The following is a 27510-nucleotide window of genomic DNA, read 5'->3' on the forward strand; positions in this document are numbered from 1 at the left end:
TTGACCATTATAATTTGATTCAACACTTATTTTTTTAATCACAAATTGAGTCTAAAGTTCACCCAGATTCTTTTTGTTTTATTTTTAAGATGAGGAACAGTACATTGTCTTCTAGTATTCCATTTCTAACTCAGTTGCTTTAATTTTATGGAAGTTTTCAAGTCAAAAGTCCTTTAGTGTTGACTTTTTTTTTTCAGATTTTTAAGACTAATAAAACTACCTAACTTATCAGAAAGGTGCTATGCTGATTCTTTTCATATTTTCATTTAATTCTGTTTCTTTGCCTTTGTGACTTTACGTATAAAAGGCAGGGGAGGACCCAACCTGAAAGCCTTTTCTAAACTCTCTTTGGCTCCTCCTGACCACCCCCTTGCCCTTCTGGCTTCTCTCCTATCACAAGAAGTTTCAATTTGGATCTGCTTCTAATTTTTCTTTCTTCTTAGCTAATTTCATAGCATTGTTTCAATGCTTTGATCCCTGAGCTGTTAGACTTCTCTTCTTTTGAGCCTGCTATATATCCTGCCCATGAGAGAGCCCTTCTTTAAGCCTCACAAGGACTTTTTCATGTGACTTATCTCTAGCCAGAAGAAGCGAAGCATCAGACCAAGTCACATAAGCTCCATGCACGTCATATGTGGTTAGTACTTCTCTCCACTCAACTTCTTCACTTCCCACAACCCTGGTCTCCTTTCCTTTGAAGTCCCTCATGCTTGAAAATATTCTCTCTAGAAAGATTTTAGCTCACTGTAAACCCATTTCCTAAAAGGTGTTTATATTTTCACTTTGTTTATCGTATTAAAACACAAGGCACTTAGATTTCTGCACAGTATCCTTCCTAGTGACCACTTGTTCAAGCATCCAATTTATGTTAGAAGATTCAGTGAAGTGGTGATTTTAATACGGTTTATACCACATTAAAAAGTGAACCAGTCACTTTAAATTTAAGTTTGTGATTGGCCTTAGGTGGCCTCGGCCTACAACAGCTTGGAGTGGGGCTTGGGTTTCCAGAAAGAGATTGAGGCTGGGTTGAGGCAAAGAGAACATCAGATCTTAGCCACTAGACAAGTGGTCAGTGATAAGGGCCCTGGCCCTTCGGCTTTGCAGAAAAGAATCTGCACAAAGAAGAAAAGTGTAAAGCAAGTGAAGTATTTATTAAGAGGAATAGAGGACAGGACCTGTGGATAGACACACGGGCAGACTCAGAGTTCCTGAGTCACACCCTTGTAGTAGTTTGAATTACTTTTATTGGGTATTTCTTCCAAGTTTCCTTTGGCCAATCTTTTTGATTTGCCTGGTTCACAGTCCATATTTCATATATCTCAGGTTCCTCCCATGTGAGTATACACATCTCTTAGCCAAGATAGATTTTACCAAAAAGGCATCTGGGTAGAATATCCCTTGACATAACTCCTCTTTGGCTTCCAAGGAGTCTTTCTGCACATGTGTAGTCAAGGAGGTCATCCTTTTCAAGAATGAAAAATATGTGGTCTGGGTGGGGCCCAGCCTCCTCCTTTAATTGTCCTGCTATTCTCAACTTGGAATTTCAATCTATAGGGAATGAGTCCCAAATAGCTTTACCATGGGGAGAGGGAAGAGGCTCATCTACCTCCTGCCTCAAGATGGACATGAGATTGCATTCTGATCTTAAAATTATTTCCTGGAATAGGGCCAGTGTGTGTTTATTCACAGGTCTGTGGAGTGACTTGTGTTTTTATTATGCTAACAAAGAGGCTGAGGAAGTGAAAAGTCATTTGTTAGAGGTTTGCCCCTCAGCTCCATTTTTGCCCTGGCCCTGTATATGATGTATGAAACTTCACCAATCATTTGAAATACTGCCTCTGTAACTTTACCGGTATAGACTTCCTCCTGGAACGCATGCACATTTATTTGGGTAGGGATCTCATCTCAGGAAAGAGATTTCTACCCACCACTCTCTGCAGAGTATCCTGGACTTCTTTGTTTCTTAGACTGTACACAGCAGGGTTTACTAAAGGTGTTATGACAGTGTAGGTCACTGAGATCAGCTGGTCCTGATCCTTGGTGTTCTCTGACTTGGGCTTGAGGTAGGCGATGGAGGCACAGCCGTAGTGGACAATGACCACAGTGGGGCGGGAGGTGCAGGCGGCAAAGGCCTTCTTCCCGCCCTCAACTGAGGCAATCTTGAGAATGGTGGAGATAATGAGGATGTAGGAGATGAAGAGGAAGGTGGCAGGGCCTGTAATGGCCAAGAGACTGACAATTAAGGTCAGGATATCATTGATGATTGGGGTAGCACAGGCCAGGTTCAACACAGGTCAAATATCACGGGAGAAATGCTCAATGAGTGCCTTGCAAAAGGGCAATCTGAAAATAGCCACAGCCTGAGCCAGTGAGAGTGAGAACCCCATGGCACCTACTGAGGATGCCAGCAAGGCACAGACCCTCCAGTTCACGATGACTGAGTCACGAAGCGGGTTAGATAGCCACATAGCGATCATACCCCTTTACTGCCAACAAGAGGCAGGTGGTGATGGCAAAGCTAAGAAAGAAAAAAAGCTGAGGCCCACAGCCCTGCAGGGACATGGGCTGGCTCAGAGCTACGAGGCTGAAAAGCGTGCATGGGATGATGACAAGGGAGTAGAAAGTCTCTGATGTAGACAGGACACTTAGAAAGAAGTACACGGGTGTGTGGAGGTGATGGTCTATATGGATAACAGTCACAATGATGGCATTACCAGCCAGAGCTAGAATGTACAGGAAGAGAAGCACCATGAAGAGTGTGAACTGATGTTCTTGGAAGTTGGAGAAACCTTGCAAAATAAACTCTCTTACCTGTGTGGTTGGCTGTCCTCATTGGAGATCTCAGGGCCGAAAAACAAAGAGAAGGTCAGCACCATCTCTTGGGGCTTCCTTACCCTCTGGTGAGTGCATTGTCTAGAGTAAAGATTCAATACCACAAAGATTCGGTTCAAAATTTCGTGAATCAACTGCCTTTTCCAGACATGTGGCAGACTAGGTCCTAGAACTGGAATAAGAGATACAGAAAATTTGTGCAACACTATTTAAAAGCTTGAGGTAAAGCATTCTTTTCAGGTACTCCTGAGTCATTTAAAAAATGACAACCTATGTATGGCCCATGAAATTGGTCTCCAAATTTTCTTAAAACTGTATTTTCTGTAGACCACAGTCTCAGCCCACAATGTAATTAAGCTAAAAATTGTCACAAAAAGGAACTTTAAAACTTACAAATATTTGATAATCTAACCAATGGTTCAAAGAGGAACTAATAATGGAAGTTAAAAAATATTGAGAACTAAAGAATAATAAGAGAATCACATATCAGCATTTAGAACATTATTTGAGGGAACTTTGTAGTTTAAAATGCTTTTTTGTTACTTTTATAAAAGGCTGAAAATTAGTGAGTAAAGCATCCACCCTAAGAAGTTATAAAAACAAGATTAAAAAAAAGAAAGTAGAAGTAAAAAAATGATACAATGTTATCAATATATAAAAGAAAGATAAAACAGATAAGATCCAAAAGGGTAAAAATTTATAAACTTTAGGTAAACTGCTAGTGAAACCGACAAAGGAGGAAAAAAAAAACGAGGACACAAACTCTAGTAAGAATTAATGAGATATAAAGACAGAACTTTCAGACACAAAAAGATGAAAAGCAATTTTATGAAAAACTTTGTCTCAATACATTTTAAACTTCAGTGAAATGGATACATTTCTAGAAAAAAAAATTACCTACCAATATTGAATTAAGAAGAAGCCTGAAAACTATTTTAAGAAATAAAGACAGTAGTGAAAACTCTACAGATAAACCTCCAGGCCAATAACAATTTACCAATAACAATTTACAACATTCAAGGATAAGTTAATTTCAATCTTGAGACTGAAATAGTCTAAACTATTATGAGTAATAAAAAAGAAGGTATAGGGGAGCAAAATTTGCCACCCCCAAGATGTGTCTCTTTAGCACGAAGATTTACTTTTAAGGTCCAAAGACTCAGGAAGAATCTTTGGCCTTCGCCCTAAATGTCTAAAAGTTTGTAGACGGAGGGCTTGTTCCAGGAGGAGAGCCATCACTGTAGATAACTATGGTATGAACCAGGTAAGGTAGGTAGAGAGGAACCTAACAAAGTCAGCTCCTTAAAATTTCTCTGTCCCACTATTTCTGCCTGGCCCAGCAAACATTTGTTTACCGAACGTTTGCTTTTCTTGTGAATTGTGGATTGTCTTTTTCCTCTTGGAAGTCCCAAATCACTACCCCCAACATCCTCTTTTTTCTTTAGCTGGACAAGATATTCAAGGTGAGGGTTTCAGTCATTTTGGTGAGTTATTCAGTCTTCCTGAATCTCTCACGTATGTACTTGTTATTTAACTTTTGTTTGATTTTCTCTCACTAATATGTCTCAGGTCAATTTAATTCTTAGACCAGTCAGAAGAAACTAGAAAGGTAGAATAAAATTTCTTTCTCCCTGATGAGAGAATACTCCTAACCCCATTTTATGAAGCTGGAATTATCTTGATACCAAATTTATCAGGGCAATCTCACTCATAGAAATAGATGCAAAACTCTCAAGCAAAATGTCACCAGGCCAAATTCAACCATGTATAAAATGGGTATATGACCAAGCTGGTTTTATTTTAGGATGCTAGGCTTCTTTAACATTAAACAGTCCAATTATATTTTTCCTCAAATGAATTGTTTAAAGGAAAAGAGACATGATTATTTCAGTAGCTGTCAAAAAAGCATTTTTAAAATTCAGCGTCTACTTATAAGAACCCTTAGTAAACAAAGAATAAAAGATTTTCTTTTAACTGATAAAGCATTTGTGCAGCAATTCTTCAGCCAGCATATACTTAAAGGTGAAATAATGAAGGGTTCTTTTTAAGATTAAGAACAAGATAAGGGTGACTGCTTTATCTACTTTTATTCAACATTGAAAATTGAATATTCTAGCTAGCCCAGTAAGGCAAGAAAAAAGGAATTAAAGATACAAGGATTGAGAATGAAGAAATTCTTTGCAGATGATGTGATTGTGAACATAGAAAATCCAAGAGAAGCTACTGATAAACTATTAGAATTATTAACAGAGTCTAACAAATTTTCTGGAACAAAATTTATATATAAAAATTCATCATGTTTCTGTACTTAAATTGATAGAAAATTAAATTTAAAAGAGCTATCATTTATGGTAGCTTAAAAATAGAAAATACCTAGGAATAAAGACCTTTATTAAGAAAATTATAAAACTCTAATAATAAACACTAAAGATGACTGAAGTGAATGGAGCACTACCCCATGCTTATGAATTGGAAGATCTAATATTATGAAAATTTCAATTAATCAAAACTCCTGTGTAACTCAGTCAGAATCCCAAATGGATTGTTTTTGGTTCATTGGTTGCCAGATTGACAACTGATACTAAAATTTATATGGAAGTACAAAGAGAAGCCAAAACACTCTTAAAGAAGAAAAGCAAGAGTTGAGGGTTTGCCTTACAAATACTGTTGCTTATTCTAAGGCTATAGGAATTAAGAAGATGTGGCATTATCACAGGGATAAGCAATCACACCAATGGGGGGAAAAAACTGAGTTCTGAAATATAGAAACTATTTGCACCAGAGCTCACTTTGCAGATTGGTGGAAAGCACAGAGTCATCAATTAATAGTCCTGGAATAGTTGGTTTACTCGTATGGGAAAAACTGAAATTAGACGAGCTTACACCATTAAAGAGGAGGGCATGGCAACCCACTCCAGCATTCTTGCCTGGAGAATCCCACAGAAAGAGGAGCCTGGTGGGCTACAGTCCATCGGGTCACAAAGAGTCAGACACGGCTGAAGCGACTTAGCATACACACCATTAAAGGGCTTCCCAGGTGGCTCAGTGGTAGACTCCGCCTACCAATGCAGGAGACACGGGATATGCAGGTTCACTCCCTGGGTTGGGAAGATCCCCTGGAGAAGGAAATGGCAACTCACTCTAGTATTCTTGCCTGGAGAATCCCCTAGACAGAGGAGCCTGGCAGGCTACAGTCCATAGGGTCACAAAGAGTCAAACATGATTGAGCAACTGAGCATAGGCATGCACACCTTTGAAAAAAAAAAATCTGTTTCAGATGTATTAAAATGTGAAAACAAACAAACAAATCTTATGAAATGTCTAGAAGATAATATATAAGAGTATTTTTAAAATTTGGGATAGTGAAAAATACACAACATAAAAAAATAATGATAAATTTTATCCCATGAAAAATTAACTCCTATTTTTCAAAATAAATCACAAGAAAAGGAAAAGGTAGAAACAGGAAAAACATTCACAATAAAAATAACAGATAAAATACTAGCACCTGGATCTTCTAAAAATCAGAAGGAGAAGATTAGCTTAGTATAATAATAGATTAAAAAGAAAACAACAGGGGTTTTATATGAGGAAACACAATTGGCATGTGAACAGATTTTTAATATTGTTAATAGCCAGAGAACATAAGACCACAGACTACAAGTTAAGACCACAGCCCATTTCATACTTATCAGATTACAAAACATCAAAACTATCACAGATACAGTGCAATGGAAGCTCTGGTTCCCTAATAAAAGGAATGTAAATTGATAAAAATTGATAAAATTATTTTGAAAAACAGATATTACCTGTCAGAGCTGAAAATGAACATATCCTATGCAATTCTATCGTTAGATTTTTAGCCCAGAAAAGCTAAAGAGTCACAAGCACAAAGATTATAGCAAGTTTGTTTATTACTGAAAAATAAAACTGAAACAAACCAAGTATTTTCAAAAGCAGAAAGGATATTTAAATTGAAGTAAATTCTTACAATGAAGTATTATAGAACAGTGAATGAATTAATTGTGAAACAGGGGTGGGCAAACTACAGCCCACAGGTCAGCTGCTTTTGTAAGGAAGGCTTTATTGGAACACAGTCCCACCCATTTTTATGTATTATGTATGACTGCTTTTACACGAACATAGAGTTAAATACAGGCAATAAGACTGTCTGACCTACACAGACTAAAAAGAGGCAACAAAGACTGTGTGGCTTACACAGTCTAACATATTTACTAGCTGATCCTTTACAGAAAAAGTTTGCTGACCCCTTAAAGGGACAAATTACATTTTCACAAATCAACATAGATGAATCTCAAATCACAATGTTGAATAATAGAAGCTAACCAAAGTTTGTATACATATGTTTGTGTGTGTGCATTCCATTTATTGGGCCTCCCCAGTAGCTCAGCAGTAAAGAAACTGCCTGCCAATGCAGGAAACATAAAAGACATGGGTTCAAGTCCCTGGGATTGGAAGATCCCCTGGAGGAGGGCATGGTAACCCACTCCAGTATTCTTGACTGGAGAATCCCATGGACCTCCAGAGAAGCCTGGCAGGCTACAGTCCATAGGATCGTAAAGACACAGACACAACTGAAGCGACTTAGCATACACGCATACATTCTATTTATTTAATTTTCCAAAGAAGGCAAGATAAAATAATATATCATTTAAAAATAATAATAAGCTCATCAAAGCAGTATGTTCTTTAAAAACATGAGAAATTTAAAATATGGAAATTCTTTAACCTAAAATTCATGATAGTGACTATTTGGCATATATTGAAGTATTTGAAAGAAGCATATGTGAGACTTTTAGTTTTGTTTTGTTTTTTCATTTATTTTTATTAGTTAGAGGCTAATTACTTTACAGTCTTGTAGTGGTTTTTGTCATACATTGGCATGAATCAGCCATGGATTTACATGTATTCCCCATCCCGATCCCCGCCCCCCACCTCCCTCTCTACCCGATTCCTCTGGGTCTTCCCAGTGCACCAGGCCCGAGCACTTGTCTCATGCACCCAACCTGGGCTGGTGATCTATTTCACCCTAGATAATATACATGTTTTGATGCTGTTCTCTCGAAACATCCCACCCTCACCTTCTCCCACAGAGTCCAAAAGTCTGTTCTGTACATCTGTGTCTCTTTCTGTTTTGCACATAAGGTTATCGTTACCATCTTTTTAAATTCCATATATATGAATTAGTATACTGTATTTGTCTTTATCTTTCTGGCTTACTTCACTCTGTATAATGGGCTCCAGTTTCATCCATCTCATTAGAACTGATTCAAATTCTTTCTTTTTAATGGCTGAGTAATATTCCATGGTGTATATGTACCACAGCTTCCTTATCCATTCGTCTGCTGATGGGCATCTAGGTTGCTTCCATGTCCTAGCTATTATAAACAGTGCTGTGATGAACATTGGGGTGTACGTGTCTCTTTCAGATCTGGTTTCCTCAGTGTGTATGCCCAGGAGTGGGATTGCTGGGTCATATAGCAGTTCTATTTCCAGTTTTTTAAGGAATCTCCACACTGTTCTCCATAGTGGCTGTACTAGTTTGCATTCCCACCAACAGTGTAAGAGGGTTCCCTTTTCTCCACACCCTCTCCAGCATTTATTGCTTATAGACTTTTGGATAGCAGCCATCCTGACTGGCATGTAATGGTACCTCATTGTGGTTTTGATTTGCATTTCTCTGATAATGAGTGATGTTGAGCATCTTTGAGACTTCTAATTTCATGGCAGCTTTCTGTTTCCTAGCTTAGGCAGAGGGTACCTAGGTATTTGTTTTATTATTTTTCTTAAAACGTGCATTTGTTTTATATACTCTTTTTAATGTATACCATATTTTACAATAAAAATTTTAGTGTTATGCATCAAATGTTCATGATATTGTTAAATGGAAGAAATATCAAAATAGTAAAGGTCATGTGATCCCTATACTGTAATGAAAAGCAAAGATATATACCCACATAAATGTGGATACATATGTATAGACAAAAGATTTAGAATACAGAAATGATTATATGTGATATTTATAAACAGAAACTAATACTAGTAGAATATTTTTAAACTATCAATATATTGCACAGCTTTTAAATTATGCATAAGAAAATGTTTTAATTCAATAGAAAATGATGGTTAAAAAGCAGGATATAATACAGTATATGCAGAATTATCTCAACTAATCTAAAATATAGAACACAGAGAAAGCTAAATGGAAATCATCTAAATGTTAGTAGTACACAACTCTGCATGGTATAACTCATGGTACAAATTTCTACTGTCTCTTGAATTTTGCAAAGCATCCATGATGAGTATGTACTATGTAGGCAGTGGGTGGAGTATACGTTCAATTTTTTTAACCTTGAGGTTGTTCTTATCACCATCTTGTCATCCGAGTATCCCTCCAGTCTTAGCTCTGCTGGCAGTTGTCATTCTCATGTGATGGTGCTTATCACATTTAGTTGAAATTATTTATCTAACTTTTGAACTATATTGTAGGCTTTTTGATGACAGAGATAATGAAAGTGTTGAAAGTGTTGCTGATTCATTGTGTCTGACTCTTTGCAGCCCTATAGCCTATAGCCCTCCCAGGCTCCTTTGTCCATGGAATTTTCCAGGCAAGAATACTGGAGTGGGTTGCCATTTCCTCCTCCAGGCAATCTTCCAGACCCAGGAACTGAACATGTGTCTCGTGTGTCTCTTGCATTGGCAGGCAGGTTCTTTACCACTAGCGTCACCTGAGAAGCCTCTTATAGCAGAGATCATATTTAGTCATTTCCATATACCCAGAACCTAGCCTAATATTTGCCTTCTCTTAAGCTTTTGATAACTATGTGAACCAATAATTGAAGTAATGCTCTTGAGGTGCATCTAGTCTGGGGGAGGAGACCCATACCTTTGCGAGATATATACAGCAGCGCTGCCTTGGGAACATGGAGACTATGACCAAGTATTGAAGTCAAAATTTGGACTTAGTCCCATTAAGTAGTAAAAACTGAGAAACTGCCAGAAGAAAAAAGACATGAATGAACAATACAGGAAAAAATGAAAAAACATTATTATTAAGAAGGTGCTGGTTTAGTTGCTAAGTCATGTCTGACTTTTGCGACCCCATAGACTGTAGCCTGCCAGGCTCCTCTGTCCATGGGACTCTCCAGGCAAGAATACTGGGGTGATTGCCATTTCCTTCTCCAGGAAAGAATACTGGGGTGGTTGCCATTTCCTTCTCCATGCAAGAATACTGGAGTGGTTGCCATTTCCTTCTCCAGGGGATCTTCCCAACCCAGGAATCAAACCCGGGTCTCCTGCATTGTAGGCAGATTCTTTACAGACTGAGCTACGAGGGACTTTCCATTATTAAGAAGGGACATAGATAATTCACCTGGGGTTAGTTTTCCGATCCTTAATCTAACTTTTGGTGAACAGCTCTTTTCTCCAAAAATATGGTAGAACATTATAGGAATTTTGGCCATTTTACAGTTTCCTTTATTATTCAAAGTGGTGAAATACCTACTGCTCAAAAATAAATATGTTGTAGAAATGTGATGATGCTTAGTTCCAAAAAGGATAAAAGTGTTGTCTAATATCACATATTTAGTTCATGGCAGAGAGGACTTGGGAACCCAGCTCTTTTTAGCTTGTACTCTGAGTCCTCTGTTCTTGAAAGTTCTCAGTACTGGAGGTAAGATGATGTCCTTTCCGTCTCAGCTGAGATACTGATACATGTAACGCTGATAGACAGAAGTTGATGAGCCTTCTCTAGGAAGATATTAAAAAGCAGAGGAAACCACTTTATCTTCTTCTGGGTTGCTTTGATATCTCTGTGCAGAGACAAGTATATGGGTTGATATGTATTACCCAATTTCCTGTTGTTAGTTCCTAACACAGCTACTAGTGTCTGGTAGAAGGGCAAGTCTCAGAAGAAAACTGTATTTCTTCTGCTGCAAAACTAGCGTCTATCTATTCTTCAAAGTAATGAAATACCTACTGCTCAAAAATAAATATGTTGTAGAAATGTTATGGTGCTTAATTCCACGTCCACATCACACACACACACCCACCCCACCACACACACACACAGATTATGTAAAGCACATTTCTCTGGAAGTAGTTATCTGGATGCCCCTGTGTTACATTGCTGAATGGTAGCAGAGCCGGGAACCTAACCCAAGACTGAGCAAAATAAGTAAGGGGAGTCAAAACAACACATAGACTTCAAACGCTGATGGAACAATAAAGTTGGCCCTTAGACTCTGAATGTGTGAGTTAATTTATAAATGCAAATGCAAAAACAACACTTGATTAAAATATAGTATATACTGTCCTCTTAAGACAGTCTGCACAACTTAAAGCTTAGAAATTACCCTACAAGGAAATAAAATGCGTACTCCCATTTTAATCCAGTCCAGGTTCAATGCATGATACAGGATGCTTGGGGCTGGTGCACTGGGATGACCCAGAGGGATGGGATGGGGAGGGAGGTGGAAGGGGGGTTCAGGATGGGGAACACATGTACACCCGTGACAGATTCATGTCAATGTATGGCAAAACCAATACAATATTGTAAACTAAATAAATACATAAATAAAGGTGGACAACTTGAAGCTTGGAAATATTAATTACTTGTCAGACTCATATATCTAGTAACTGGTAAGACAAGGTGTGAAACACAGTATGTGTGACTCCAGATTCTACATGCCTTCACTGAATCAAAACTTTGCTGGTTGAGTATTTAGGAATGAGGTGCAGGTTAGAGGGGAAGAAGACAACAGCTGTATGAAAAATGTCTGAGCCTCAGTCTTATTTACTTGAAAGATAATAGGGACTTCAGTGGTAGATGAAAACTCTGGCATTATGAAGGTTTTCCAATTTACTAACTTTCCCTCCATGGTTTTAAACAGATTCTTCCATTATTTAAAAATAAAACTTATGAGGATATTCTATTCTACTTTATAGACACTTGGTCTCAAAAAAATCATCATGCAAAATACTGGCAAAGTATGAAACTCTTAAGTTTAAGAAAATCATCAGAAAACCAGAATGGGAAAAGAAAGAAACTTAGAAAATTTAAAACCTCTTTTTTCCTACCAGCCACCACTTACTTCTTGCAAAGTTGGCAAAGGATATGAGAGAAGTTCTTTTAGTGGCTGTGCATCTGAACTTTAGAAAAAAGAGAGAACAAAGATAAGACTCTCCAAGAGGCCTATAAGGGAAAAAAAAATTGAAACCCCAGGCATAAAAGTTCAGCATTTCCGGAATGTCAGAGGTATGGGGACCAGCTTAAGGCCAGAGCATTGCATCCTCTGGCCTGGGACAATCTTCTTGCAGAGAGGAAGCCTCTTGAAACCCCAAATCCAGGAGCTCTGCTTATTCCCGAAAGAGAACCAGATCCATCTGATCTAAGACACTAGGGACTTCCCCTTGAGAATCATTCCAGGGCACAAGGGGTAGCAAAGAAAGAGCTTGAGGCTCTGTCCCAGGGGCCTGATTAGGAACTTGGGCAATTAGTAGAACAAAATACTGCCTTTGGCTACTGACTCACAAGAGCAGTTTGCATTGTAGAAACTGAAATGAGTTTTGTTAAAAAAAAAAAAAGAAAAAAACAAATGATAAACCACAGCAGTGAACCCAGAAGGAACACGCAAAATAAAATACATGCCAATTATTCTATGCCTGAGGATTATTCCTTCACTTAATGAAGCAATAACTATTAATGAACATCTATTTATGCTCCATGCAGTATGCTGAGTATTAGAGATGCAAGCATGACGAAAACCGTCATGGTGTTTGCTCTCGTAGAGTTTATCAAGGAGGGAGGCATATTGAGCTGTAGCTAATTCATTGGGTATCTTTTGTGTGAATTAGGAAAAAATAAAAAGCTTCTTTGAATAGATGCAATCCATGTGCACACACAGTGAGTAGACAGTACATTTGTGTAATTAGTAAAAGAGCATCACCATTGGATGTTTGGGGCTCTATACCAGGATGCATATATACCAGGATGTATATATCACCGGGAGGCAGTGAAAGACAGGGAAACCTGGTGTGCTTCAGTCCACGGGGTCTCAAAGAGTTGGGCACGACTTAGCGACCGAACAACAACCAGGATGCATGACTTGTCAAGTGGACTGTGGGCTGGATTTTATCCTTCATTCTCCCCCTTGATTAGGTATCCCTGTGCAGTACACAGCTTACACACTAGGCAGGTTTCAAACAAATAGTCTCACAAATAAGTAGCATCATACAAGCGAAAATAAATGCTATAAGGAAAAATGCAGAATTTTTCTTTAAGAATTTATTATTTATTTATTTGCTTATTTATTTTTGGCTGTGCTGGGTCTTTCTTGCTGCTCACTACTTTCTCTAGTTGCAGTGAAGTGTGTGTTGGAGAAGACTCTTGAGAGTCCCTTGGACAGCAAGGAGATCAAACCAGTCAATCCTAAAGGAAATCAACCCTGAATATTCATTCGAGGGACTGATGCTGAAGCTGAAACTCCAATACTTTGGCCACCTGATACAAAGAACCGAGTCACTGGAAAAGACCATGAAAAGGGAAAGACTGAGGGCAGGAGGGGAAGCGGGCAACAGAGGATGATATGGTTGAATGGCATCACTGACTCAATGGACATGAGTTTGAACAAGCTCCAAGAAATGGTGAATAACAGGGAAGCCTGGTGTGCTGCAATCCATGGGGTCACAAAGAGTTGGATAGGACTTAGTAACTGAACAACATGATTTTCACATTAAATTGTTTTTTAGCTATTGAAAGGATAATGTCAGTTCAGAGATAGCATCCAGTATTCTCCCTAAAATATATCCCTTATATTCAGTCACCCTGGCAAAGAGATGCAGGTTCTTGAAAGAAGAAAGGGAAGGCTACAGAGTGGTGAGAACATACTTTATAAATATTCAAAGAATTAAAGGACATGGGCTTCCCTGGTGGCTTAGAAGTAAAGAATCTGCCTGAAAATGCAGAAGATGCAGGTTTGATCCCTAGGTCAGGAAGATCCCCTGGAGAAGGAAATGGCAACCCACTCCAGTATACTTGCCTGGAAAATTCCATGGACAGAGGAGTCTGGCAGGCTGTGGTCCATGGGATCACAAAAGAATTGGACATGACTCAGTGACTAAACAACAAATGTTTAAAGAATTCAAAGTAAAACAGGGCAGTGAGTCCACAATTAGTAAATCTCAAAAGAGAAATAAATGCAATAAAAAGGAAGCAAATGCAAATTCTAGAGATGACTATAATAACTGAAAGGATGATCCAGCGATTTGAGATGGCACAAGCAGGATCAGTGAACTTGGAAATCAACCAAAAGAAATTATCCAATCTAAAGAACAGAAAGACTGAAAAATAAAGAAAGATGAATAATCTCAGAAACCCGTAGGGGGAAGAAAAGCAAACTTTCCAACATAGATGTAGTGGGATTCTTTGAAAAACAGAAATAAAAGGGCAGAAAATAATCTGAATATATAATGACTAAAACCTGCTCAAATTTGATGGAAAACATTAACGCAAACGATTCAGTAAGCTCAATAATTCTTGAGTAAGGTAAATGCAAGCAACGTGATGGACACAGATTTGAGTAGGCTCCGGGGGTTGGTGATGGACAGAGAAGCCTGGCGTGCTGCAGTCCATGAGGTCGCAGGGAGTTGGACACAACTGAGCGACTGAATTGAACTGAAGGTAAATGCAAAGAGACTTATATGTAGGCACTCCAGAGTCAAACTTCTGAAAGCCAAATACAAAGACAAAATCTTGAAAACAGCCAGAGAAAAGTGAATCATCACGTACATTTTAAATAAAAAACTCTGCTTAGCAACAATATCCTTCAAAATTGAAGACAAAAATAAAGGTGAACTCAGTAAACAGATTGCCATTTTTTGTTGCTAACAGACTTACTATACAAGAAATACAAGAGGAAGTTCTTCAAGCCGAAAAGAAATGACAATTTAACATATATCCCTGTTATATGTTATATGGATATATCCAACTCATATCCACAGAGAAGAATGAAGAAAACCAGAAACACGACCTATGTAACATATGTAGGTAATTATAAAGGACTGTGTGTATGTATGTGCTGTTTACATATCTTCATTTCTGTTTTCTTCTTTTAGTTTCTTTAAGAAAACAGAAAATTGTTTAAAACAGTTATTTAATTATAATATTGTATTTTTAGATTTATAGAAAATAGTTGTAAGTTGTAATATATATGATAATAATAGCACAAAGGAGAGAGAGGAGGAAATAGTTATACTGAGGTTAAATTGTTATACGTCTTTGAAATCAAATCAGGATTAACCTGAACTAGACTTTGATATTTAAATATGCATAGAAAAACTGCTTTAAATAAATTAATTTAAAAAAATCTATCTATAAAATCAACAGAGGGATTAATATGGTACAATAAAAAAAAATTGAACAGAGAAGGCAGTGAAAATGAAACAGAGGAATGAAAAAGACATGCAACATAGAAAACAAACAGTAAAATTGTATCATTACTTACATTAACTACATAAAAAGTGAATGCATTAAGCCCTCTGGTCAAAGGGAAAACTGTCATATTGGATTTAAGAAAGCAAGATCCAGCCATGTGCAGTCTATAGGAGATACACTGTAGAACCAAAGATACAAATACTTTGAGGTTGTAAATGGTCCTACCATGCAGACGGAAGGCATAAGAGAGTTGTAGTGGCTATGTTGATTTCAAACAGCATAAAACTTTCCTATAAATAATATTGCAAGAAACAGAGAAATATGTTTAATTATGATAAAAATGTCAACATGTTAGGAAGATATGAAATTATACATGTATATGTACTTGACCATAGAGTCCCAAAGCCCATGAAGCAAAAATGACAGAATGAAAAGGAGAGATAGACAATTCAACAATTATAGTTGGAGAATTTAATAATTCAATTTCAATAATTTATAATACAACTGGTCAGAGAAAATGTAAGGATATAGAATACTTGAATAACACTATCATCAACCACCTTGTCCTAACTGACATTTATGTAAATTCTAGACTCTATGTCAGGCCACAAAAGAAGTTTCAAGGGGCTTCCCTGGCATTCCAGTAGTTAAGACTCTGTGTTCCATTGCAGGGAGTGTGGGTTTGATCTGTGGTTAGGAAACTACTCACAAGCCATGTGGCGTGGCAAAAAAAGTTCCAAAACAACAACAACAAAAGCCTCCAAAATTTTTAAAAATTGAAATCTTCTTTGGCTAATATTAACACAAAAGAATAATTTCCTAATAGATGTTGTTTGTATCATATATATTTTTCATTCTTTTGTTTTCTCAGTTGTTCTATATCCTGATAATTAAGATACACTTCTTATTAACAAAACTTTATTTTCCTACTCAATCTATCAATTTATGTCTACTAATGGGAATATTATTTTATATTTAATGAAATTTAAACTTTAAATTTAATAAAATTACTGATATACTTGGGTTTAAATAACAAGTTTAGGATTTGTCTTCTTCCCACTTTTTTTGTGTGTACCTTTTCTCTCATCTTTTTTTTTTTTGGAGGGAAAGAGTAATCAAGAATTTTTTAAATTATTTCTTTCCTTTTTCATTTGTTATTTTTAAATAATTTTAATGGTTATTTTGGACTTTACTGGTGGCTCAGTGGTAAAGAATCTGCCTGCAACATAGGATTCAGTTCAGTCACTCAGTCGTGTCCGACTCTTTGTGACCCCATGAATCGCAGCACGCCAGGGCTCCCTGTCCATCACCAACTCCCGGAGTCCACCCAAACCCATGTCCATTGAGTCGGTGATGCCATCCAACCATCACATCATCTGTTGTCCCCTTCTCCTCCTCCACTCAATCTTTCCCATCAAAAGGGTCTTTTCAAAATGAGTCAACTCTTCACATCAAGTGGCCAAAATACTGGAGTTTCAGCTTCAACATCAGTCCTTCCAATGAACACCCAGGGCTGATCTCTTTTAGGATGGACTGGTTGGATCTCCTTGTAGTCCAAGGGCCTCTCAAGAGTCTTCTCCAACACCACAGTTCAAAAGCATCAATTCTTCTGCACTCAGCTTTCTTTATAGTCCAACTCTCACATCCATACATGACTACTGGAAAAACCATAGCCTTGACTAGACAGACCTTTGTTGACAAAGTAATGTCTCTGCTTTTAAATATGCTGTCTAGGTTGGTCATAACTTTTCTTCCAAGGAGTAAGTGTCTTTTAATTTCATAGCTTCAATCACCATCTGCAGTGGTTTTGGAACCCCCAAAAATAAAGTCAGCCACTGTTTCCACTGTTTTCCCATCTATTTCCCATGAAGTGATGGGACCGGATGCCATGATCTTAGTTTTCTGAATGTTGAGCTCTAAGCCAACTTTTTCACTCTCCTCTTTCACTTTCATCAAGAGGCTTTTTAGTTCCTCTTCACTTTCTGCCATAAGGGTGGTGTCATCTGCATATCTGAGGTTATTGATATTTCTCCCGGCAATCTTGATTCCAGCTTGTGCTTCTTCCAGCCCAGCATTTCTCATGATGTACTCTGCATATAAGTTAAATAATCAGGGTGACAATATGCAGCCTTGATGTACTCCTTTTCCTATTTGGAACCAGTCTGTTGTTCCATGTCCAGTTCTAACTGTTGCTTCCTCACCTGCATACAGGTTTCTCAAGAGGCAGGTCAGGTGGTCTGGTATTCCCGTCTCCTTCAGAAATGCAGGATACCCAGGTTCAATCTTCCCTGAGTCAGGAAGATTCCCTTGAGAACGAAATGGCAACCCACTCCAGCATTCTTGCCTGGTAAATCTCATGGACAGAGGAGCCCGGTGGGTTACAGTTCTTGGGGTTTCAAAAGAGTCAGACATGTCTTAGTAACTAAACAACAACAGTAAAGTGGTTATTTTAGAATTACATTTCAAGGACAATGAAAAGACTATATGAAGTCTGAATTTAACATCATTTTCATGGTACTGTTGTATAGTTTAATTCTATAAATATTTAAAAATTCATAATCCATTAATTCATGATTGTACAATATTAAGTACAATATCAACTTATACTTGTCCATGCATTTATCTTTTCTATAATTTTTAAATTCATTTTTGTTATTTTTCATTTTTGTTTCCATCTAGGGTGGATTTTCCTTCTACCTAAAGAACTCTTTTTATATTTCCTTAATGCAAGTCTGATGGTGAATTCTCTCACTTTTTTTCTGTTTCTAAAAATGTATTTTTTTTAATGATAGAGATTTTCTCTGAGTATAAAGTTCTAGCTTGGCAGCTATTTTATTTCAGCACCTTTAAGGTGCTATTCTATTGATTAGTGTTTTCCATTTTTGCTACTAAGAAGTCATTTAATAGTCTTATTGTTATTCTTTGAAAATAACATATCTTTTTTTCCTCTAGCCACTTTGAAAACTTTTTATCTTTATTTTTCAGTTGTTTTACATGGTATTCCTACATGCATTTTGTGTGTAGGTATATGTGTGTATATCCTATGTCTGCTTCAGAGTGATTCTCAAATCTGCATCTGATGTTTTCCTCAGGTTTGGAAAACATATGGCTATTATTTCTTCATATATTGCTATTGATACATTCTATCTCTTCTTTCTAAGTGGAACTTCAATTACACACATGTTTAACCTTTTCACTGGGTTCCATATGCCTCACGTGCTCGTCCAAGCTCGTATAGCTGTTGGCAGAGTTTATTCCTTCTGGTCATAGGACTGAGGTTGTGCTTTCTGAGCAACTGCCAACTGAGATTGCTCTGTTCCCAGAGGTTGGCCACATTCTTTGCCAAATGGTCTTCTTATAAGCGCTTTCAAAATTTGACAGCTTACTTCTTCAGAGCCAGCAAGGAAAGATCTCTTGATCCTTTTTGCTGAGATGAATTTTTAAAGATGTAAAAACGTGAGTGTGGCATCCATCACCTATGTTTTATTCTGTTGAGTAGAGGCAAGTCACAGTTCTGCTCACATTCAAGGAGAGAGGATTATACATGGGTGTGGCCCACTGAGGGTCACCTTAGATGCACCTGCTATTATATATTTATCTTAAAGTTGTGTCTGATAATTTTAATACAGTGATTTTTATGGGCCTGTTTCTGTCAAGTGCTTTTTTGTTTTTCTTGCTCTTTAGCTTTTCAGTCTTTTCTCCTGGTATGTTTGGTGTATTTTTATCACATCCTGGACACTCTATATCATTTACAGATGTAAAAATCATTATACAACCTGCAGGCTATGTAAAAACCACTGTTTGGCTCATGGGTAAGCAGGCTGTAGTTTGTCTACCCCTGCTTTAAATTTTAAAAAATGTTAACTGTAGAAATAAACTGGGACTTTACATTATATTGTCCTCCTCTAGAAAAGATTTTATTTTACCTCCTGTTGGATAGTTAGTCTAAAAGGTAAGGGTGAATTAACACATGTAGGGATTAAGTAAAACTGAACTGGTTTCATTCTTTGTGAGGGTGAATTTTACCCTTTTGCCTAAGGTATAGACCTCCAGCATATGGATACTGCTAGATTCTCTGCCCAGTTCTTAGTCTTTTGACCAAAGATGACAGACATTAAGTCACAGTTTCACAAGGAACCTACAGAGATGTGGGTATCAGGCTACCATTTCCATATATCTTTTCTTTCTGGAATCTTGACTCCTCCGCTTTTCACTGACTTAGAAGCTATATCTACATCATATAGTCATTATATCATTCTAGGGAAAGAGGAGAACGAATTATTTCCATCAATTCTATAGGAATATGAAGAGTAGCAGGGTGGAAAGAACCCAGGTAATGGTCACTTATTAATCAGTTCTCTTAGTTAGTCTTAGCTCCTCCATTTGTACAATGGGGATAATAGTATTCAAATATGTAACTACTTTGTCATGTGAGGTTATGTATGCGGTGTACACACACACACACACACACACACACATATATGTATATATATACTGTGAGGTTATATAAAACAATATGAAGGATGCAGAATGAGAGCTGTTATCTGGTTAGATATTATTGTCAACATCATCACATCATTATATCATCACTCAATGATGAATAAACAGAGGCCCAGATAAGAAAAATGTCTATCCAAACAGTGATCAAGTCAGTGGCCAATGTGGAAACTGAAACCTGGGTAGACAGAATTGCTAGTCTGACACTTTTTTCACCATAACCAAGGTGTCTTTTTAGATTGCTATCACTATTAGTGCCACCATACAATTTCAAGTTAAATTCTATCTAGACACTATTTATTGAGAATTATTTTGTGTCCAGAATTGTGCTGGTGTGACTTCTGAAGCTGGGTTTTGGGAATTTAAGTTCTGGTTTCCCATTTATCAGCCCAGTATCATAGAAAAGTTACATAATGTCTTTGAGCTCATTTTCTATTCTGAAAACAAATATAATTATGTCACCTTATATATTTATTGTTAGGATTAAATTAATATATGTACATTGCAGAGTCTAGTACCTAGCATATGGTAAGCACATATAAAAAGTGTTAGCAATTATTTTTATTAGTGGTAGTAGCTGTAGGTACTGTCAGAGAACAAAAGATGAATGAGAGTCTCTGTCTAAATGTACTCTCAGTCAAGTTAGAGATGTGAGACCAATGCAAAGAAAGTGATTCAAGTGTTAAAAATATATGACAATTCAACGTTAGCTTTTACTTATTTGAAGGTTATCAACACTCATGAATATCTTGTTGGCCTGTGAATTGAAAAAATTTTTTTTTAAATTTTAAACACAAAATAATTCTCAGTAAATAGTGGCTAAATAAAATTTAATTTGAAATTGTATGGTGGCACTACTAGTGATAGCAATCTAAAAGACACCTTGGTTATGGTGAAAAAAGTGTCAGACTAGCAATTCTGTTTACCCAGGTTTCAGTTTCCATATAAGCTACTGACTTGATTACTGTTTGGATAGACACTTTTCTTATCTGGGCCTCTGTTTATTCATCATTGAGTGATGATATAGTGATGTGATATAATGAATTTTTATTAAGTATACGAAAGATGACCTGGCAAGGCTGAGGCCCTGGTGGAACTGAGTTAGGAGCTCCTAAATAACATAGGATATATGGCGAGCAGAACAAAGCTGAGAAAGATCAGTTTGTAAAACTCCTTACAACATAATTCAAGGCCTGGACTGATGATTCTACCCTAAGATTTTAATCTGACTTCAAGTGTCAGAGTATCTGAACATCAGCCTTTTGTGTAAGAGGCAGGAGGGATTCATCCTTAAACCCTACTTGGCAATTATTGTTTCTCTTCTGCCACTTACAAAGAGTCATTCCACAAGATCTTGAGCCACTTTGCTTTGGCACCAGAGAAATGGACAGAGAGTACGATGTGTATCTTAGCAGGACCATGGCCAGCCCTAACAGAACTTGAAATCAGACTTTTTACCCCAGAGATTCCTCCTAATAACCAAGGGAACTCTCTGCTCCCAAACGTTAATCTTGGGATTAGGAACTGAGCTGCCTAGCTAATAGGGTCTCCAGGTACTCTGCTGTTTGGATTGTCTTCTCCTATTGATCATTTGGGAGTAGTCAGTGCTATTTTGGGGAAGGAGACCCAAGAATTTGGGCAGACCATTTGCACATTATTAGGAAACCTCAAGCCAGAGTTACTGCTTTGTGACAATGAGAAGCTTCTTCCAGGAGTACGGGCTGTGAGAACCTAGAAGAAATTAGTGTTCAGGAAATTGTCTGTCCTTCGCTTCTAATCTCAGGCACTGGAAGAGAGGGATAGGCACTGTTTCCTTTCTGCCCAGTACTTTTACATAGTGCTTTCTGGGAGGTATCGAAAGATCTGCCACTGAAGGGGGAATTCCAATTAAACTGCAGCTCTGCTCAGTAAGATGTTAGTGACCTTCAGATAAAGAGAAAAAACTTGTAGACTACTTGATAAAAGGGCAAATTTTTACACAGTGGCCTAAACTTAAATAACTGATAGGTTTAAATGATTATTAGGAAAGACAATGATGATCTGGGAAACATTTTATAACTATTTAGTAAAAATCCATATCTATTATCGCAGGCATTCAAAGTTCCAGAGTGGGGGATGCGACTCTTGGACATGAACACAGCTCTCTAGAAGACCTGAAAAACATGCCCCTTGGTGAGTTTCACTTCCTGATATATAGAATATTTATTAAAGTATATATTCGGTTATCACAGAGCCAGTGATAATTCTATAGAAAGGGGAACATGATGTTTCCCAGAAACTATTGTGATTTCTGATTTAGGAAATGTGGATGTATAAACTAACATAGAGAAGAGGGACATAAGACTTCAAAGGCCTTCAGTTGGGTCCTGCACAAAAAGATTTTCAGAAATGTAAGCTCCATGAGGACAAAGACCATTCCTTGGTCATCTTTGTTTTCTGAGTATTAGTACAGTACTTACACCTTGTGACTACTCAACACATAGGGCTACTGAAGAAATGGTTTTGTTTGGATTTGAAGCAAAGTGTTACTATTCATGGGAAACAAACAAACAAAACAAAACAAAAAAAACAGGGAATGATGAGATAAAAAAGCTCTATTCACTGAGACAAAATGCAAATCGTGTATTCATCCAAGATTGAGTCAGGAGCAGGCTTTGTTTCACTTTGGTGGGGGGGGGGAATCATTTATTTGAAATAAATAAAAAGTAGCAAAAACTCCACAAGTCAAAGAAATTATCTGGATTTTGAGGTTTCTGTCCATCTGTACCTTCCCTATTTTTCGGTCTCTCATGCTTCCTCCTACACCCTAGATGAGTAATCCTACCCTTGCCAATGTTTTTCATTTCCCCATCCCACTCTGCATCCCTTTGCTGACTGTTCTGTTAGAATCTCCTATATGGTGGTGCTGGGGTTCAGTTTTTTAGAGTGTTAGCAATTAAGAGCTGTTTAATGATCTGGAGGAGAGGGAAACAGAAATATTCTAGGCTACAAGCATGAGTAAGATCTTCTGACCAACAAAGTGAAATTAACTTATTCATCCTGAATAACCTGGATGAATTTCAAATCAAATGTGTGAGTATAGTGAAAACTGTGATTTTATAGTGGTGAATTCCAAACTATTGCTTATAACGCAGAAACACAATCTAGAAGTCACAGATTAGTCCTAGATATATATTAGCTGAGGGGACTAACATGATCTAAGGGAGAAGTAAAATTTTGGGCATCTTCAAGGAGATTAGAATCAAAGATGAAAGTCTTATTATTCCTAATTCAAACCTTTTTGATATAGTACATGTAACAGTGCATGTTCTGATCAATGTACCTCAAGAAAAATTTTTAAAGAGCAAGAAAAATTCCATATAAACAATTGGAAAGTAAATGATAAAATTTATAAAATCAAGACTAGAACAATCACAGGCTTATTTACATACCCTAGAATGCTAGGTTTAAGCCTGTCTTCTCTGAAGTATTTCTGCTTCTCTGAAGTATTTAAACTGGTTTAAATATTTAAATATGTGGAAAATAAAAAGAAGTACAAAGGAATTCCCTGGCCATCCAGTGGTTAGGATTCAGCCGTTTCACTGCTGAGGACTCAGGTTCCATTGCTGGTTGCAGAACTGAGATCCCGCAAGCTGCATGGCATGACCAAAAAGAAGAAAGTACTAGTAAAACTATTATTTATTAAAGGCTCCTTATGTATTGTGTTCTGTATCAAACTCTTCAATATATTAACTCATGTAACACTTATGTCAACTTTGTGGAGTATTACTGTATTCAATTTATAAATGAGTTTAAATATTATGCCTAAAATTTAGAGAGGCTAATGAAGGAATTTAGGGGTTTCCCAGGTGGCTCTGAGTAAAGAATGCACCTCCAATGTAGGAGACAAATGTTTGATCTCTGGATCAGGAAGATCCTCTGGAAGAGGGCATGGCAACCCGTATCAGTATTCTTGCCTGGAGAATCCCATGGACAGAGGAGCCTGGCAGGCTACAGTCCATGGGATCACAAAGAGTTGGACATGACCGAAGTGACTTAGTATGCATGCATGTAGGAATTTGTGCAAGAAATCTCCATCAGCGGACTTTTTAAAAGAGTGTTATGACAACAGTCAGGAGGAAGACTTGGACTTCTGAAATAAAGGGGATTAATTAGGAAAACTTTCCTGAGGCTGAAAGTTGAGTGTTGGTAAAGGCATGGAGAGGAGAAGAAGAGTGGAGAGAGTTTCAGGAAACACTGTCTTCAGGAACGAACAGGAAACGGATATAATTAGGATCTATCTTAGCTTCCTGAATGGCAGTAATGGGTAAACGGTGAGTAATCAGGAGTAGATATGGGTTTATGGGCAACATTAACTCTGTTCTAGTATGGTCTCCAATCCTGAGTTCACATCAAATAAGCACATTTCTATCTCCATCATAACTTGGAATATACAATATTGAAATCAAAAATAGAACATCTGTTACAGAATATCTTCTCTGATTAAATGTTTTATCTTTTCTCACACTAGGAAAACCTTTTCATACTTGAAGTGACTGGAAGGGGTAAGTGAAGATTTATTTCATTTATTTCATTCTCTCCTTGCCTTTGGCTAGAATTCAAGGAGATAAGCTAAATTCCTGCATGGTCTTTTTGAGTCTCTTATGATCACAGTAGATTTTAGGGACTGTAAAGGACTTAGGGAAGTAAAGCCTAGGACAAAGGGTTCTGAGGAGAAGTCATCCTAGGACCCTTGCAGGACATTTGGTATTGATAGTGCATTCTGACAGTGCTGAAAGAATATCAGCCGTGGGTATCTTTTGTCTTTCACTTAGATCACTGTTCCCCATTGGATGCTGAGGGGGCTAAATCAAAAGTGCTGGAGGAGGACACTTGCTTTGGCCAGTTTATTTTTGACAGTTGAATGAGTCTAAAATGATATGTCACCATCTTGCCTTGCATTTCTCTGATTAATACTGACATTTGAATATGTCTTCATATGTTTATTGGCTGTAAATATCTTCTCTTCTGGAAAAAAAAAAAAAAAAAGAGTGCTAGAGGAAGAACTTTAGAGCTGGGCTTCTTCCTGGACCTGGACTCACCTCTTCAATGGCTGGGTAATTATTTCTACAAATCTGCCTTTGGGTGTGACTCTTTTTTCTTCCTCAGATCTATTTCTGCCATAAACCCCAGGGTCCTGGGGTAAAACCTTTATAGTACCAAAGAAAAGGGGTCGGGGGGAAGTGATGGCTCTGAGCATGTGGTCTAAGCTGAACCCTGATGACTCTTGAGGTCTCAGGCATTGCTCAGAGAGTGGAGACACCCTTCACTGAAGGCCTTGGTCCAGCCTACTATCTTTCATGATTAACTCATCATAGCTTTCTTACCTTTGCTGAGCTCTTTTAGACCTCAGCCTCCCTCAGTGCCAAAGCGAAACTCCACGTGTGTGGCTGAGTTCCTTTTTGAAGGTTTCTCCAGCTTCGGGTGGCAGCACAGGCTTGGCTTCTTTGTTGTCTTTCTAACTTTGTACCTGCTGACTCTCTCTGGCAATGCCGTTATTTTGACTATTATTCGCCTGGACCGTCATCTTCATACTCCCATGTACTTTTTCCTAAGCATGCTGTCCATCTCTGAGACCTGCTATACTGTGGCCATCATTCCCTATATGCTTTCTGGCCTCCTAAGTCCCCATCAGACCATTTCTCTCCAAGGCTGTGCCACTCAGCTCTTTTTCTATCTAACCTTTGGTATCAATAACTGCTTCTTGCTCACAGCCATGGGATACGATCGCTACATGGCCATCTGCAACCCTCTACAGTATTCGGCCATCATGGGTAAAGGGGCCTGTATCCAGTTGGCATCTGGGTCCCTGGGAATTGGCCTGAGTATGGCCATTGTCCAGGTAACGTCTGTGTTTGGCCTGCCCTTCTGTGATGCCTCTGTCATCTCTCACTTCTTTTGTGACGTGAGACCCCTGCTGAAGCTGGCCTGCACAGACACAACTATCAATGAGATCATCAACTTTTTGGTCAGTATTTGTGTCCTTGTTGTACCCATGGGCCTGGTCTTCATCTCTTATGTCCTCATCATCTCCACCATCCTCAAGATTGCTTCAGCTGAGGGTCGGAAGAAGGCCTTTGCCACCTGCGCTTCCCACCTCATCGTGGTCATCGTCCACTATGGCTGTGCCTCCATCATTTACCTGAAGCCTAAGTCCCAGAGTTCCCTGGGGCAGGACAGACTCATCTCAGTGACCTACACAGTTATCACCCCTCTGCTAAATCCTGTCGTGTACAGTCTGAGGAACCAGGATGTCAAAGATGCTTTGTGCAGAGCCGCGGGGCAAAAACCCCTCTCCTCTTAGTCAGGAGAGTTTGTGGAAGGCCTTTTCTCTCATTTCATAAACATATATTAATTTTAATGCTGTTTTAATAATGCTGCTAAGTATGGGATCAAGAATAGACCGAATTGGGTGCTAAAACTGGAGACTTCCATTTGAGTTAGTCATGGTTCTCTGTGTTCCCCTTAAGAGAGGATAGAAAATGACTTATCATACCCTTAAGAATATAGGGAAAAGATTTATCTGTTTGGGTCATTCATACCCGTATTCTGTCACACACTGGTGTACATATCTAAATATGTCCTGAGAATATGTTGGATTGTACAACTGCAATAAGACACAAAATTCAGCAGAGTTCTAAAAGGCTAACGAATAAAGTGCTTGGAAACCACCTCAGAAAAACCTCTGTTGTGGTGGTTAAGGGCGTAGGAGTAATTTGTGCAAAATTTTATTTAACAAGTAAGTGTGGAGACACATGCATGTTCCTTTTCTGTGGATGCTGAAGGCTTTTTGTAATCTGATTTTGCTGCTTGCTAATATCCCACCACAGCCTGAGGGATCTTCAAAAGGCAAACGAATGAACAAAAAGCCCACTCTCCAAGTGGATAGAACTGCCCTAACTGACTATTTCTGGAAATGAGGAGTACAAACGTGGTAATACAAAAGATCTTCAGCTACTGAGAGCACAGAGGTGGGTTGTCCAGTCCCAAGATGCCTAGGTAAAAACTAGTGAGAAAACTCCAGTTGGGAAAGGAGATCATGATGAACAGTTTAATGCTTTCACACCTCCAACACAGGAGTGAAAGAGGATGGAGGCTGGGAGGAGCCAAGAAGAATCAGAGTTCCTTTTGCAGAGTAGACCTAAATCTTTGAAATAGTGTTATAAATGTAAGCACTTTAACTACAGCTTCTGAAGTCATTTATTAATGAGCAGAAGTCTGAAGTTTGATTTAATGAAAAAATTTTCCAGTCAACTCCTAAGCTATCATGGTTTCCCAGCAGCTCAGTGGTAAAGATCTTGCCTGGGAAATCCCATGGACAGAAGAACCTGGTGGGCTACAGTCCATGGGGTCACAAAAGAATTGAACACAACTCAGCAACATAACAACAAAAACCACCTAAGCTTTCAGAGGTTAATCTTCAGAAATTTCTTCTTAGATATTCCCAGCTTAAAACCTGAGTTTAAAAAACAGCATTTTATGTCTGAGCATCACAGAAGGTGAAAGCATATGCTCTGGTTCTCTCTCCCTCATCCTTTCACTCCACTCTGGCCTTCGATACTAAAGAACAGGTAAAGCCTGCATTTCAAACCCAGCTTCTGCAGTCTCCAAAATCTAGCTGATCCCATGGGGTGATCCTGCAAAGGCAAAATGTCACTTGTAAGAGTGTCATGAAGTTAGCTAGGTGC

At 38.1% G+C, this 27510-nt stretch overlaps 1 protein-coding gene and 1 pseudogene across 1 annotated transcript; one reads left to right on the forward strand and one right to left on the reverse strand.

Annotated features, from left to right (window-relative positions):
• Positions 1-1883: 1883 nt before the first annotated feature.
• Positions 1884-9550, reverse strand: LOC122676427 (annotated as a pseudogene).
• Positions 9551-25087: 15537 nt separating this feature from the next.
• On the forward strand, positions 25088-26267 carry LOC122678033 (olfactory receptor 10J4-like). Its single transcript, XM_043878464.1, has one exon. The coding sequence runs from the start codon at positions 25362-25364 to the stop codon at positions 26124-26126; it is 765 nt and encodes a 254-aa protein (XP_043734399.1). The 5' UTR covers positions 25088-25361; the 3' UTR covers positions 26127-26267.
• The last annotated feature ends 1243 nt before the right edge of the window (positions 26268-27510 follow it).

This window comes from Cervus elaphus, chromosome 20, assembly GCF_910594005.1.
Source record: "Cervus elaphus chromosome 20, mCerEla1.1, whole genome shotgun sequence".
NCBI lineage: Eukaryota > Metazoa > Chordata > Mammalia > Artiodactyla > Cervidae > Cervus > Cervus elaphus.

Excerpts from the sequence above, each read along its gene's own strand:
- LOC122678033 (XM_043878464.1), top strand. The coding sequence starts at position 25,362 with ATGTACTTTTTCCTAAGCATGCTGTCCATCTCTGAGACCTGCTATACT.